Raw genomic sequence first — 15,849 nt, 5'->3', positions numbered from 1 at the left:
CTTTCCCTGGCCACCTTGGTGTTTGCTCAGTGGGCCAGTGTTCAAAGTGCCTGGTGGCAGAGATAGAGGTTATTCAAGGGCTCAACAACATGGCATCTCCCTTGTCAAAGTTGATCTAACCATTAACACTATTAAGTGCCCAGCCTGCCAATAGCAAAGGCCAACTTGGCGCACTTGATATGACAACATTCACTGGGGAATCAGCATATGTGATCTCACAAATGCATGCTCTGAATTACAAAGGAGGACCAGAAGGGCAGCATGTGGAGTGAGAATGGAAAAGCACCAATTCATCAGATAGTGGGACAATTCCATTCTTCCTTTATCAGTGCTGTTTTTTTGCTAGGTTCTTTTTATAAAAAGGGTCAGTAGGAAAAGAAGGATGGTGCTATGATTGAGAAATTTTGTCTGCGTACTTAATCTCATTTAGTTCTCACAACAACCTTGTGAGGTGGGTTGAGTTGTAGCTCCATTATAGAAATGAAGACACAGGAGCAGAGAGATGAAGTCTCACTTCCAAAGACTCATAGACCGTTAGATGTGATGTCAAAGTTTGAACTCAGATCTGTCTGTATGTCTTCTACCATATTGCTTTTTAGAAGACTGTCTGGATTGCTAAGGTGGGTCTCAGTGGGCATCTGCTGGTTACAGTGGAGGTCATTCTCCTACCCTCGCACCTTCGCCAGAACCACCACGGGATGCAAACTCTGTTTTAATCTCCTGCACGTCTCCTAGCCTAGAGTGAGGGTGAGCAGAGTGCTACCTGTAGAGAGGGAGACAATGAGTGGTGGCTGCATGCTCCTGCTGAGGCTCCTGAAGTATCCCAGGTTGAGTGGCATCTCAGGGCTCTTTTCCTGGGCTGCATCCCCAGAATCTTCACAGGGGATGGAGGAGGGAGTCTGAGTTCTATGGGGCCCAACACCTGGGATGAGCAACTTGGGAGGAGGTGGAGAGAATGGGGCAGGAGGCTACTTTTCAGAGTGACCAGACCTGGCCTTGGAACCTCTTGGAACCTCAGGCAAATAGCCCTGACTGATACATACCTAGCTTTGGTGACAAGTAATGATCATTTCCTGGGTCCCTTTTCCCATGTTGTATTTCACAGGAATAAGCTAATTCTCACATGGCACCCATATGACTCTTCTTGTGTTGCTTCCTCTTGGAGGCCTCATTTTGAGATGCTTTCGATATTGTTCTGAGAAAACTTGTCTGATCCCTCCCAGCCCCTGCAATGCCCCTTAGGCTGGGTTAGGTGCCTCTTCTCTGTGGCCCCAGGGACACCCAGTGCTTGGCCTTTTCACATGAGTTGTGGGTTTGGGAGTATCTATTTTGCAGTGCTGTTGTGAGATAATATGTGTAAAGTACTTGAGCTTGGCCTAGAGTGGCTGTTTTTATTAGTATTGTGGTTGTCTACCTGTCAATCATCCTCATTGTAAGCTCTGAGGGAAGGGCTGTTGCCTAGCACGTTGCCTAGGATGTTGGTAGGTACTCAATCAACTTTCCATGAAAGAATGAATGAACTGAATAAAATATGCTAAAGGGCAGCAAAATTAGAGGATGAGTGTGCTCATCTCTTAACCATTGAAATATATGTAAATAATAAGCGTATAATTCCTCGTATTTTCAGTGAGAAAAATTCTTTATTTAAAATAGGCTAGATGTTTTTACTAGATTAAATAAAATACTCTACAAATAGAGAATTTTAAATCCAATATACCAAACCCAGTGATAACAGTCAGGGATTGTCCACCAATCCCCGTTTAATAACGTTTGGATGAAATAGCTTATAATTCTGAGAATGTGTGCCTTTGCTTAGAGAAAAATTTCCAAAGCAGTGTCACATTTCCTGGATATAACAGTGTAGTGCTAGCAAGAGAAATTCTATAGTGCCCAAGACAGCCAAGAAAGAGTGATTTTCAAATGCAGAGCTACTTAGACTTGCTCTGATGTTATTAATAGTATTTCTAAATCACAGAGACAGTCGACACATTTTATTTTAATAAGAGAATGAAAGCAAGAAGGGGACCTACACTATTTCTAGCCACTTGTATTTATTAATATATGCTCAGCACTTTTAATGCCTTTGCTGTAGAAGGGTAATAAGTGTTTTAGCAAAAAGATATACTGTGGGGACAAAGCCGGGGAGCTTGTGCATACAGAAGGTAGCTGATATGGCAAGGCTCTCAGGGCTCTGGGAAACGCCACGCATCACGCACAAGCTGGGGCTGCTCGGCCTTGTTTCCTGGCATCGACGTTTGCGGACTCTCTGAGGTCACCGTGGTATCCGTGGTCGATTCTTCCTCGAGACCCAGGGGTGTGGTCATATCAGCAGCGTAGGTCTCATAAGCATCAGCTAATCCAGGGGTCATTAGTGGGTCTGCGGCTGCTGGGGTGACCCTGGGGGGTCCCCTGCTGTGCCCTGCAGGGCCCCTTGCCAGGCGGGGAACACTGCCTTGAGGGAGAGCAAGAAGGCCTCCGAGGGGACCAGACGCGATCTCGGAAAGGAGGGCTGGGTTTTCCGGGTTGGCTGGGTCCGCCTCCGTCATGGGGGAGCCTTGTGGACCTCCTTCTCCTTTCTCAGGGCCTTTGGTTGCAGCGGTTGGCGAGTCAAATTCCAGAGTAAAGTCCCCGCCCATGCCTGGATTGGGGGGCATCCCTCCAAGGCTGGGCCTCATGCCTCCAAATCCTGGGAACATGGCTCCGTAGGCCATGGGGCCTCCTCTGCCTCCCTGGAAGAAATCATTTACCGAAGACGCCGTTATCACCTACTATTAACTGTACCATGCAGTGGGACGTGGTCTGATTCACAGAGAAACCATAAAAAACTGATAGGGAACGGGGAGTGACTGACAGCTTTGCGTAAGCACATTTGGCACTAAACTGGCTTTGAAACATAAGGGAGAGGATTCTGCACTTTTCTGGGTGGGGCAAGCCCACTTCTGTGAAAGGGAGGTGGAGGCCCTTTGGCATGCCTGGCTGAAAGGGTAGGAAGGAGAGAAACAGGGAAAGAGGGCAGATCCAGGTCTACAGGTGAAAGGTATTTTGAATCTAATTTTGAGAAAACACTAAGCAGCTGAAATGGGCACTACCATCACAAAACAAACAAACAAAAACGGATCCATTCCTAGTTTGTTGAGGGATGTTTTGGAGGACCTTGTCAGTATCATTTCTCAGTCTCTCCAAAGTGAATGAAGCCCATTTAAGATTTTTTTTCTTTTTCTTTCTTTCTTTTTTAAGAACACATATAAGAAAAAGAAGCTTGATTTCTCTGGAGGAACTGAAATATTTTCCTTCTGTGGACAGAATTCTAGAACTGACCACGTTTCCTTTTTTCCTTTGCTGCCAAAAATTTCAGAACCAAATCTTGGGTTATTTACCGCAATTGTGCAGGGCTTTGTAACTTGCATATCTGTATTCTCATTTTCTCACAATTTTAACTCATTTAAAATTCTCTTTTCAATTTTTTGGTTACATTTATTGTGTGTTTTTCATAAGTTATAGCAAAATTGAGAATAAGGCAGAATGTTAATAAATTAATTAAAATGATAAGATGATATAAACACTGACTTGAATTTTCAACCAGTTGTGCCTGTGTACACAGCTGCAGGACTCTTGCCTCTGACCTGGCTGTCCACTCTCAGCTCTTTGCATCACATCCTCCCGGGATGGCACTGTGAACCCCTGGGCTGGGCTAATGGCCCCTCTTTTTTCCCTGTCTTATAGCTCCGATACCTTTATCATGTGATTTTGAGATTATCTGCCCTTGTATCTATCTTTTCCATTGGTTAGACTGTAAACTCCTTGAGAACAGGAAGCTCATCTTTTTTATCTTGCCTCCGTAGTATCTCTCTCTGTGTCTTGCTCACAGAAGGCACTCAGTAATGTTGAGATACGAGTTTTCTTTCAGGGATAACATGTGTGTGTATTTATCAATTTGATAGGATCTGTAGTTGATAATGATTTGTTAACTCAATATGGTTTCTTTCTCTTTTGCTTTGTGTTCTAACAGATGTAACATGTAAAAATTGCTGAGGGAAAAAGTCAAATTGTGTGAGTCTATTGATCTCAGATTTTAAAGTTGTAATATGCATGGATAATGATAACAGAAGAAGAATATACTTAATTAACTTATTAATGTACTTTGAATTTTACAATAATCAAATTTTAAACTTGGTTAATTTTCTTTTTCGTCTCTCAATTTTGAGGGCTAAATGATTTGCGATGCTGTTGAATTTGTTGTTTTGAGGGGTTAAATGATCTGAGAAGGAACAGGGACTCTGTATGAACCATGTGTTTCTTTTTTTTCTCTTTTTTTGTGAGGAAGACTGGTCCCTGAGTTAACATCTCTTGCCAATCCTCCTCTTTTTGCTGAGGAAGATTGGCTCTGAGCTAACGTCTGTGCCCATCTTCCTCCACTTTGTATGTGGGACGCTGCCACAGCATGGTTTGATGAGTGGTGCGTTCGTCCACATCTGGGATTCAAACCTGCAAACCCCGGGCCACCAAAGTGGAGCATGTGAACTTAACCACTACGCCACTGGGCCAGCCCCACGTGTTTCTTTTTTGGTTTGAAGCATTTGCCATTCAGCCATGATGGCTTTTCAAGAGAGGTTTCTCCTCGGCTCACATTCAAAAAATGGGGCAAAACCCTATGTGCAAGAATGGTCATCACTCAGAAATGACTATATGGGAAACATGATGAAATCTTTGCATGCTGTTTCAGAATCAAGCTTTTGGTTTTGGAGTGGAATAATCTGAGTCCTGTGCTGTATATTTGGCCACAATCATGGCCAATACCTCTTGCATCCAGTCATCTGTGACTGCTCTCCCCTGGCCACTATTTTAATAAGAGTTTGAAGACATTACTCACCGCCATTTCTTCTGAGCTCATGATGCCAAGTCTCCCAGGAGCATTCTGTTCAAAAAGAAACTCTGCATCATATGATGAACTAGCTGACTCCTATTATCTTTGTAGCTACTCAAGACAAAGTTAAAAATCGTTTAGTTTTTCCTTAAACCTTAATATTAATGCTGTGTCCAGAGGCAGAGTGGAGAAATGAGTCATTATTGAAGAAATGTAGCCAATTTGGATAATTCAGATGGAAAATTTACCTTTTCTTTAATGCCATTTTGTGTGTGTGTATGTGTGAGTCTGGCCAGAATTATCCAAATAGGAAGTGTGTCTCCTTGCCATTTCGGTCACTAATTTAGGCATTCAGAGAATATGGAATCTATTGTGTGAGGCCTGGATTTTATAATTTTAGCTCCTAAGATAACGTTTAATTAAAAATGATACTTTTTATAGGGTATGGACTTACCAATTGATTTGCTCCATAGGACATGTAAAACAATCCTGGATAAAGCTAAATATAAATACAATAGTCATCACAAAATGCATTTGCCAAGGGAAAAACTTTTAAGTAAATTACAGAGAAGTAGTATGAAAAAAAGAAAACTTACTGAAGATTGTTTATTTTGTGGCATCGGTCCCTGAGTCATCAAACGGGCTATTGGGAACATCTTTAAGTGATAGAAAACAGAATAAGTAATTCATATTTGCTATAACACAGGCAAACCTCCCATTACAGCCATTTCTAGGAGTTCTATGAAACACATTTTCAGATGGGTTAGTATGACAAATAAGTATTTAATATTTTAGAAAACAAAGGAACCCATTATACTTCATATTCATGGATAAATCGGGCAATTTACAATTTTTACTCTTCTTTCTTGAAGTATAGAGATATTTTTCCCAAGAAAGTGTCTCATTGAGTTCTGTACTTACCGGTGGATCTTGTGGAACGGGAAAATCCATTTCTGGTAGCTGCATCACAGATAATATTAAAATTACTAAACAATCAAAATGAACAAAGTGAACTGAACACACTGTTATTTATGATTATGATAAAACAATCTCAAATGTGTTTCCCTGTTTTTACTTTCATTGAGTTTTAGGGGGTACAACCCAAGAGATTACAATTGCCTTTTACAGACATGACTCAAGTGCAAGGGCAGGGAGATGGGGCATGTCTGTCATGAATTTGCTTTGTCTTGCAGAGTAGAAAGGAATGAGTTTTGGAATTGGAGCATGCCAGGGTGGTTTGAATCCTGGCTCTGCCACTTAGTTTTTGTGTAATACTGGGAAAATCGTATAACCTCTCAAAGTCTGTCTTCTCCTTATTAAAAAGGATGATAAAAGGATGATAATGTCCATATAATATTGTAGTCAGGATGATATGGGGGAGTGTTAACGCCTGCAACATACTAGTTTCATGGTACTTTCCTTTCCTGTCCATTGCTCTTTTCTCTACATTATTACAAGGCACTTTTGTGCGATTGTCTTCTCTACGACCAGATAGAGAAATAATAATGCATACTTGTAATTTTGTGCATTATACGCAAAAGCTCTGATTATTTAAGTGTGCTCTGCAAATCAGATTTCTTTCATTAAGTTAGTGGGTGATCCTGATCTGACTTCAGAGAAAGAAATTACCTCGGCCTCTGTTGGCTTTTCTGATGGTGCCACCTGCTGTTCAACCATTGGCCCCTCTGATTGCTGCAAGGGCGGCCGTCCCTGGTAAACCGGAGGCTGAGGTCCTCCCTTCTGGCCAGTGTTCTGCATCACTGCGGTTACAATGGTGGGCTGGAGGAAAGGTTTCTGTCCTGGCTGTTGAGGCTGCAGGGATGGCTGCGATGGGAGAGGTGGGGGATGCACAGGCAAAGAATATTCATACTGCAGAGAAATTTGAAAGGAGCGTCAGGAAGCACTGGCTCGCTGAACTGTGGGGTCTAGAATTTCTAAAGCAAAAGGACTTGAGGAGCTTTCTATTTGGAAGAGAGTCTAGGAGACTTGTCTTGAAGCTGTGTTTACATAGGAAGCACCGATTTGCTTAAAGTCAATGTTATTTGGGGCAGTCTGGTGCATGTCTGCCTCCTCTACTTCCTCCAGGACAACTTCTGCTCATCAAGATGGGAAACTATGTGGACTTCCTGGTAGAATGAGTCATTTCCTCCTCTGGGTTCCCATAGCTGCCTCTGTGTATCTCTATTTTACCACTTTCTCACTGGATTACAATTATTTGTTATAAATCTTTGTTCCCCAGTCAACTGAGAGAGAATAATATGTCTTATTTATCTTTATAGACCCAGGACTTAATATAGCTCCTAACAAGTGCCTGGCACATGACAGATCATATATTTTTTAAGTTACTGAAAGGAGAAAGGGTAATTAAATAAAATGCCAATCAAATTCTTGCATCATGGGGTCCATGTTGGAAACAATCAAGTGGAGAAAGAGTCACCATTGACATAATTTATTGTCCCACTAAATGCGGCTTGGTGAGTAATGCTACTTGTTGTGGAAGGCCATCTGGAATCAAAAGTTCCTGTTAAAACAACCATGTTCTATTGCTCCACTTTCAAATGATCTGTGGTAAATGACTCCCTATTATTTTTAGATTGGTTGCAAGCTCCTCAAAGTGGCATGGAAGTCTCACAGCAACCTGGCTCTGCATCACCTCTTCAATCATTGCCCATCTCTAAACTCCTATGGCTTTCAGTTCTTACATCTCATTTATTACTAGTACCTTATTATTTAGCACCTTGTAATATGTTATCTTGTCTTATCTTCCAATTAGATCTGAAATTTCATGAGCCTTGAAGTTCTTCTTAAATGTCTTTACTTTCACTCCCAATCTACAATTTGGTTTATATATTTATCAAGTACCTAATAAGTAATGGTTAACTGATTGATATATTTATTGTTTGCTGTAGGGTTCATGATGTTTTAACTAGGACTTTGGCATCGTTTTAAATGTGACTTTGAACAATTATTTAGGGAATCTTGACTAAAATAAAAATTGTCCAGGTTATAGCCTGCTTCCATGTTGAGGATAGTTTATCTATTGTTATTGCTCATATCTTTAACATAGGTCTCTTTTATTTTGGAGGCCATATCTTCCTCTTTGAAATAAATATACAAATGTGTTGAAAATTTGAACTATTTTATTTTAAATTTTCCTAAGTACTAAAAACAATTTTAGGTTTTGACTTATGGGTATTTGGATAATTTTTTGTTCATTACTATTACCTGTCTGTAGCTAGTATATGACAACTTAGAGAAAGCAAGTAGAAGAATATTTTAAAGCTTGAGGTTTCAAACACATTGATGCAATTAACTTACCTGTTGAGTTTCATGTTCTCTTGGTCTCATCCATGGAAAAGAGGAATGTGGTGGGAGGAGACCATGCAGCCACAAAGAATTAAATGATTTCCCAAAGCCAAATCTTGAATACTAAAGACATGGAGAAAAAGAAAAAGCATGCTTATAGTTCAGTATTGGCTTAAACTTGGTTTTCATTTTCTTTTTCTTTTCTTGCTGAGGAAGATTCCCACTGAGCTAACATCTGTTGCCAATCTTCCTTTTTTTTTTTGCTTGAGGAAGATTAGCCCTGAGCTAACATCTGTGCCAGTCTTCCTTTATTTTGTATGTGGGTTGCTGCCACAGCATGGCTGACGAGTGGTGTATATCTGTGCCCGGGATCTGGACCCGCAAGCTGGGCCGCCAAAGTGGAGCGCTCAGAACTTAACCACTAGGCCACGGGGCTGGCCCCTTCATTTTCTAAAAAATCCATAGAAAGTGTAGAGATAGCAAAAGTAAGAGTGACAGCGGTTAATTGAATATGGATAGGTAAATGCTATCTTCCAACAGACTTACATTCCATTATGAGCCAGACTGCAATATTCCCATAAACTTGTTTGAGATTTAGCTTTTTAAGCACTCATATTTTGGGCTGTATAATAAAATTGATAATGAAAAAGAGAATGTTTTTCTTCCTAAAGAAAATTCAACATTGTTTTTATTTTCCCATACCAGGATCTTATTTTGTTTTAGGTTCTCTCAATCGCTTATTTGTTCTTCCAGTGTTTAGGATATTGTCTATTCACAAACAAATTTTATGAATGACAATGTTGCTGCTAATATTACCACCACCACCACCATTTGTATTTACAATCAGAAATATTTGAAAATAAGGTTACCTGAGAGAGCATATTTAATCCCTGCAAACTTCCCAACTGTCTCATTGTCTATCAAGAAAAAAAAAAGTGAGTTAGTGTTTGCCACACATGTTCCTTTTCTGTATGACACAACTGATTTCTCAACGTATAGTATTATCATCACAAGGTTTGGGGTGGGTCAATTTGAATAAAATAAAAGTAGATACAAATGATTACTGAAAACTGGAAATATTAAATGTGGTTCTGCCATTGTTGTTATTATTGCTATTAAAATAGTGAGCTTGCGTTTTATCATTAATTAAAAGGGAGAAAAAGTATCATTTAAGTGGACATCATATTGCATGCCGCCAGTTCAACAAAAAGTCAATTTTACTTTTAATGGGAAGAGGCTTAGAGTGCTTTGAATTGAGTTTAAACTAGAAAGTGAGAAAAAAATAACTCAGTGAAATTAGCTTCCATGTGAAATAAGCATCCAGCCCATATTGGTGTTGATTACCCTCAGATTGTCATGATATGAATAAATTTTGCAAGGCCTTCTGAAAAACTTTTAATCTCAGAAATAGTTTTCTATTCATAACTGAAATAAATATACAAATGTGTTGAAAGTTTGAACTATTTTATTTTAAATTTTCCTAAGTACTAAAAACAATTTTTAGGTTTTGACTCATTGGTATAAAAAATAATTGACATAACTGTCAATATTTTATACCAATATGGTCAAACATTTCTATTTTGCTGGGATTTTCTAAACAGAGGATGTATGAGTTATGAGAACCGCAGTAAGACAAGCCCAGGCCAGGCAGCAGGTACACAGCACAATGTTAACACTATTTACAGTTCTTATCAACAGTTAGATTTTGTAAGGTGAGTTTTCTTCATGGGAACTTTATCATATAAGATACTATAAGGAGAAGGAACTAAGTATAAACCATTTGTGACTTCAGAACAATGTGTTTTACTAAATGTAATGACATTAATGTAGTAATTATATTAACATACATATAATATATATTAGGTATTAAATATTTGTATTGTTTTGATTCACATACAGGTGACATTCTAAAGACTGAAACACCTGAGAGTTCAAAATCGCAGATAAATTATAAGATGAGGCTCTAATAAATCTCATAAATTTCTCTAGAACTGCACAGGAGGACAGTCACTGATTTCTGACTAGGAAAACTGAGAAACAGCCCATCATATTTCTCCCTTATCAGGAACATACCAATATAAAGATTATATGTAAATACTCTGACAATACATACCTCAAGGCTCAAACTAGCCATGCCTGGTGTCCCAGGTTGCTGAGGAAACACCTAAATGGAAATAAGAACAATTTTGAGTTCTCCTTGGCCAAAAACTTCCTTACACACTAGAAATAGAAAGCCACGCCAGGGGCCGGCCCAGTAGTATAGTGGTTAAGTTTGCGCACTCTGCTTTTGTGGCCTGGGGTTCGCGGGCCTGGATCCCAGGCGCGGGCTGATGCACGGCTCATTAAGCCATACTGTGGCAGTGTCCCACATACCAAAATAGAGGAAGATGGGCACAAATGTTAGCTCAGGGCCAATCTTCCTCAGCAAAAAAAAAAAAAAAATCCCAGTAACGAGGGCCAGCTGAGAGGCCATCATATTGGTTTGTTACCCAAATGACTTGAGCTTTTGGGCAGAATGAAGAAGAATTTAAATTGTTTGGGGTATTACCATAATATTTAATAATTTTGCTCCCACAGAAATCATCTACCCTTTGTCCACATCTTAATGCTTTTTGCTTTTAAAAGCAAAATTTGATTTAGTTTGAAAATTACATTGAAAACAAAGTAAAATAAAGCAACAAAATAGAAAACTAAGAGTATTTTATATTCTTAAAACATTATCATGTAGGAAAGCAAAGGGGATGAACTTGAGCTCAATTTTCTTGTGTGTTTGACAAACCTACATGCTTCTGCTTTGTGGAATGTGGCGTAGGATCATAGCATTCAGCAAAACCATGTGCAAAACCTAACTTGCCTGCTATTCAAAGGGCCTCAACAAATCCTCCATCATCTTTAGTGAAAAATTATTTTATGTATAAACCTGTTGATCTGTGTTTATGTTTTTGGGATCATATCAAATGTAATTTTTTCCTTCTAATACCAAGTACTGTCATACTTAATGTGTTCATTTAAAAGTTGTTTAAAAAGTAGCTATATTTACAACTAGGTTTTTAAAGTGTAAGATAGTTTCCTTTCTAAATTAATCCTTATTAACATACACAAATACTAGTGGAAAAAAAATGGAGAGGAATTAGAATTAGGAATTAGAGTAAATTGAATTTTGAGAGTCTTTGGTTCTTTAGATAGTCTTACTTACTTATAGTAAGTATTCTTACTTACTATACTAAGTAAGTATTCTTAGTATACTAAGTAAGTATTCTTACTTACTTATAGTAAGAATATCTACAGTCAAGGGGTTTTAATGCCTTCCTTCCTTTAATTACCCACAAATATTTATGGAGTCTCCACTAAATGTGCTGGGATTATTTTTCCTTTATGAGTAAGAAGTTCAGGAATATTTTTCTGAGCATATGTTATCTACCTCCATCTCCTATTTTTTTAATACAGGAAAATCTCACCCTCCGAGTCATGGTGCAAATTTCTCCAAATAATTCAGTTTTGGAAATAGATAGAGGGAAAGGAATTATAATCTGTATCAAATACTCCAAGGAGAGAAAAAAGATTAGCTGTATAGACAGGAAGAGTGGTGTGTGTGCATGCATGTGTGTGTATGTTCGTGTGTGTGGTGAGCAGATTGTTCAGAATTTGAGGGAACTGTGAGAACCGAGTATTCTTTCCTCCCTTGGGCGAGTACACAAATAAGGTATCTTGGACAGTTTCAACTACAGGACCGAGTATACTTTGCTTTCCTTCTGCTTCAAGTTATGAATTAAAGACCAATATTAACATGAATTTAAATAGACACGGGATATATTTCCCATGCCAAAGTAAAAGGAGAAGAACATCTGATTTGGCAGGCAGTCAATTGGCAATACTAAGCAATTGCCCAGTTCCTCAGAGTGGACCTGACTTACTCAGGTGTGGACCAGTATAGGTTCCAAGAGTGTCAGGGTATTAGACTGGTGATAGGTGGCTGAGGCTGACCCCAATGTCAGTATCATACAAAGATAAGCTAGGTTGGCACCTTCAGTTTTTCTTCCATTTAAAATGAATGTTGAGGGGCTGGCCCGTTGGCCCAAGCGGTTAAGTGCGCGAGGTCCGCTGCGGCGGCCCGGGGTTCACAGGTTCGAATCCTGGGCGGGCACCGACGCACAGCTTGTTAAACCATGCTGTGGCAGCATCCCATGTAAAGTGGAGGAAGATGGCCATGGATGTTAGCTCAGGGCCAGTCTTCCTCAAGAAAAAAGGGGAGGATTGGCATCAGATGTTAGCTCAGGGCTAGTCCTCCTCACAAAAAAAAAAAAAAAAAGAATGTTGAATAATGGAATAAAAACTCCTTTTATTTGTAGAATTGAGGTTTTCATCCTTGTGATCAGTTTTTATCCCTTTTCTCCAAAACATTTAACCTTAAGAAATGCAAGTAGCTAAACTATTTTCTCAAGGAAATGTTTAAAGTTCATTTGAGGCCACTGGGTTTGAGACCTCAAGACAAGAGAGCATGCAGGTGGCCAGCCAGTATTTGTCAAACGCGTATAGCAGCTGAGTAAAGTCTTCACGAAAACACAATCACACACTATTGGCTGCAGTACTTCAGCGCTCAAGGGATTGTACTTGTATGAGATCACTTCAGTTTATGATAGAGGGGACCAGGTGCAGGACTGTAACATACAATCAGCCCCACTGCCACGACATGTTTTGATTTAAGAAACTTCAGCTCTCAGTCATATAATATCTCCTCTATAAGGCAAATTTGTCGATTAATTAGTAGTTTCAAATAGAATTACTTAGCTGAGTTTTGTAGCCATAGTAATTTGGCTAATATTGTTCTTTTAAAAATGAAGAAGAAAATGTACTTGACTTTTTTGGAGAAATTTCCTCTTTCCATTTCATAATGGTAGCAAGTAGTTGATAATCAAATTGTGCCATGGCCTTGTAGAGACCACAGAAATCTTTTAACTTTGAATGAATGGAATAAGACTTAGAAGTTGTCTTTGGAATATTTTAGATATCTTTTTGAATAGAAAAATTATATGTTTGGCATTGCTTTTGGATAGTAAGGGAAGACGTCTGGGCAACTATGACTTTTGATTCAGTAGGAACTATACCACTGGATTAATCCAAATGAGTCCATGCACAGACTCTCAGCTCACATCCTTCGGTGTTGTTTGGTGTCCAGCAATATCTCTTCTAGGGCACATCCAGAAGACTCTGACTTACCGGCACTGCAGAACTCATTTCCAGGAGGCACAGGATCAGTACCAGGTCCTTCATTTTGAAAAGTGGGATCTGAAACAGAGTTGGGTTGAAGAATTAAATCAGATAAAATTTTTATTTCAGAATGGTTAAAGGCTCTTCCAAAACAATCAGCTTCAAAAAAGCAAAAACAGAAACTAAATGTTGCTAAACAGTTGATTTGCATTTACTAGTTTTCGAAATGAATTGACAAGCAATTAAAAAAAATCTAAGTACTTTTTTTACTAAGCTACAAGCTAAATGAACAGGTAGGAACAACCTCTTGCATATTCTTTAAATGCTGTGTTTCATTTCATAAAATGAATTATGAATTTGAAAATCCCTTCCACTATGTAAAATTTTGGTCTATTAAGTATCATTCACAGGATTTTATACTTTGTTTTCCTCCAGAATAAATTTTGAAATGCATTTGAATTGTAATACAACCAGTAATCATTTCATAACAAACTTTTATTTGCAGATATATAGGCTATGTCATTCTATGTTTAGATTACCCATATAACCAGGCCAAAATGTCTTTTTAACATAAGAATAAACTGACTATTTTAATTTCCTTTGATATTAGTGACAAATATGTCTCAAAATTGAGTTTTCCGCTTTCTAAAATGAATTATTTCTCTAAATTTATTCTACAAGTTCAAAAGGCTCCTTACTCTTACATGAATGGAAATCTGACTAGCCAAGAGATTTGCTTGACTTCTAATACTATTGTAAACTAGGCGCTGTCACTAATAATCACAGATAGTAAAAAAAAAAAAAAAGTCTACAGATAAGTCTTCTTTTCTTTGGCTGGAAGATTATTAAGCTTCTCTGGAGCCTGCTAATGGTTTACAATAAGCTATCATCGAATTTCTGGTGACGAAGATAAATCTTCTTTGTAAAACCTGCTTGGAGATAAGGAAAAAAAAACTTACAGGAATCACATGGAAATCATAAAATCACATTTTACCTTCAATGCTGGCATGCACTGTGCTCTCAGGGCCTGGTGATGCCAACCAAGGTAGTTCTAAGAAAGGAAGATTAAGATTTTTTCTGGACTGTGCCTGGGACTCGTTCTGTATCTCTCATTCAGGGAAGACCTGAAACCTTTATTTAAAGTGCCAATCCACCAATCAAAGTGAAGCAAAATGAGGGAAAAAAAAACCAAACTCTGCTCCTGCAATTAACCCACACACTTGTATTGCATGCAAGGACATTGGCCCAGTAGAGTCTCATTATTTTTAATTGTAACTTAACCCCTGTATTTATTCAGAGAACTCCATTGCAGGGAAGACAATAAAGGAATAATGGACATAAGCTCTGAAGACAATCATTTCGGTGAGCTGGAGGAAATATATGTAAAATAGGTGCAAAATAAACCATTATCTGTTTTGTGTAGGGTTTTATCTGCAGATAAAGCTAGTGACTCAGCGCCAACATTCTCAAGATTTTCACTTTCATGTTTGTTGTGGTAAAGGTAACTCTCTTCCCTTCCCCCAATATACACACAGTCTAGAAGGAAACACTGAAATAACTTTCTGGGTTTGTAAGAAAGGATGAAAATATTAAATGGATCACGGATAATGAATATGTTATAATTTTTTCCTCAGAATTTCGTAGGTATTTTTGTATCTGAAGATAATAGAATAGAGATAGCCAAACTTTTGTAAGAAATTGCAATTGGACTCTCTGAAAGAATCGCTTCAGACAAAGCTTTGGTTCATGTTCTTTTTGGGGAGAGGCAGAAATCAACATTCTCCATGATCCAATCGAGTCAATGGGCGCTCTTCTCAGTTCTCTCTTTAGATAGACCCATTTTCAGGCATTTAGTATTGAAGCCAAATTAGCAAGCCGTGTGGTACTTAAAAGGTAACATCAACATGGATGGGCTTTTCTCCATTAGCAGATAAGAGTGTCTTAGATGTGGGTTGAACTTTATCTGCTTTTGTTATTTCTCTGCCCCTTCTTGCCTTTCCAAAGGCATGACTTCAGACATTGTAGGGATAAGCATTTAAGATTAGTTTCTTAAGAAGGGATGAGTCAGTACACTCTTTAGGGAAGTAGACATCTTGTCAATTACAGGGAATATTGAGGAAGATGGTATTTTGGGAGAAAGATGTCTTCATACTTAAGTGCAGGCCTAACAGCTTCAAATGATGTTATCCAAGAAGCTATCCCTGAAAAACTCCATTTCCCATTGATAACAGAATTATTTTTAGGATGCAAAGAAATAAGGAATGTGAATATGTTTTGTAAATAGCAAAATGTTATTGAAATGAAAAGTATTATTTTTGGCTTCTTTCTCTCTCTCTCTCTCTCTTCCTCTCCCTCTCTTTCTCTCTCTTTATTCCAGCTCTGGAATCAAGTCCCTTGACAAAAATCCCTTAAACTCTCTGAGCCCCAGTTTCCTCATCTATAACATAAGACATTAGTCTATAAACATTTAC

At 38.6% G+C, this 15,849-nt stretch overlaps 1 protein-coding gene across 1 annotated transcript; it reads right to left on the bottom strand.

Annotated features, from left to right (window-relative positions):
• Nucleotides 1–2,046: 2,046 nt before the first annotated feature.
• Nucleotides 2,047–14,434, bottom strand: AMBN (ameloblastin). Its single transcript, XM_004419143.2, has 11 exons — nt 14,373–14,434; nt 13,388–13,456; nt 10,284–10,334; nt 9,040–9,087; nt 8,183–8,293; nt 6,494–6,733; nt 5,786–5,824; nt 5,461–5,520; nt 5,319–5,363; nt 4,871–4,915; nt 2,047–2,729 (listed from the first exon to the last, which is right to left on the bottom strand). Exons 1-11 carry the CDS (start codon nt 14,385–14,387, stop codon nt 2,184–2,186), a joined length of 1,269 nt encoding a protein of 422 aa, XP_004419200.1. The 5' UTR covers nt 14,388–14,434; the 3' UTR covers nt 2,047–2,183.
• Nucleotides 14,435–15,849: the final 1,415 nt, after the last annotated feature.

Source organism: Ceratotherium simum, chromosome 8 (genome assembly GCF_057802395.1).
Source record: "Ceratotherium simum simum isolate JZ-2026a chromosome 8, ASM5780239v1, whole genome shotgun sequence".
Lineage (NCBI taxonomy): Eukaryota > Metazoa > Chordata > Mammalia > Perissodactyla > Rhinocerotidae > Ceratotherium > Ceratotherium simum.
The sequence above is the reverse complement of the archived record's forward strand: the minus strand, read 5'-3'. Positions and strand labels throughout refer to the sequence as shown.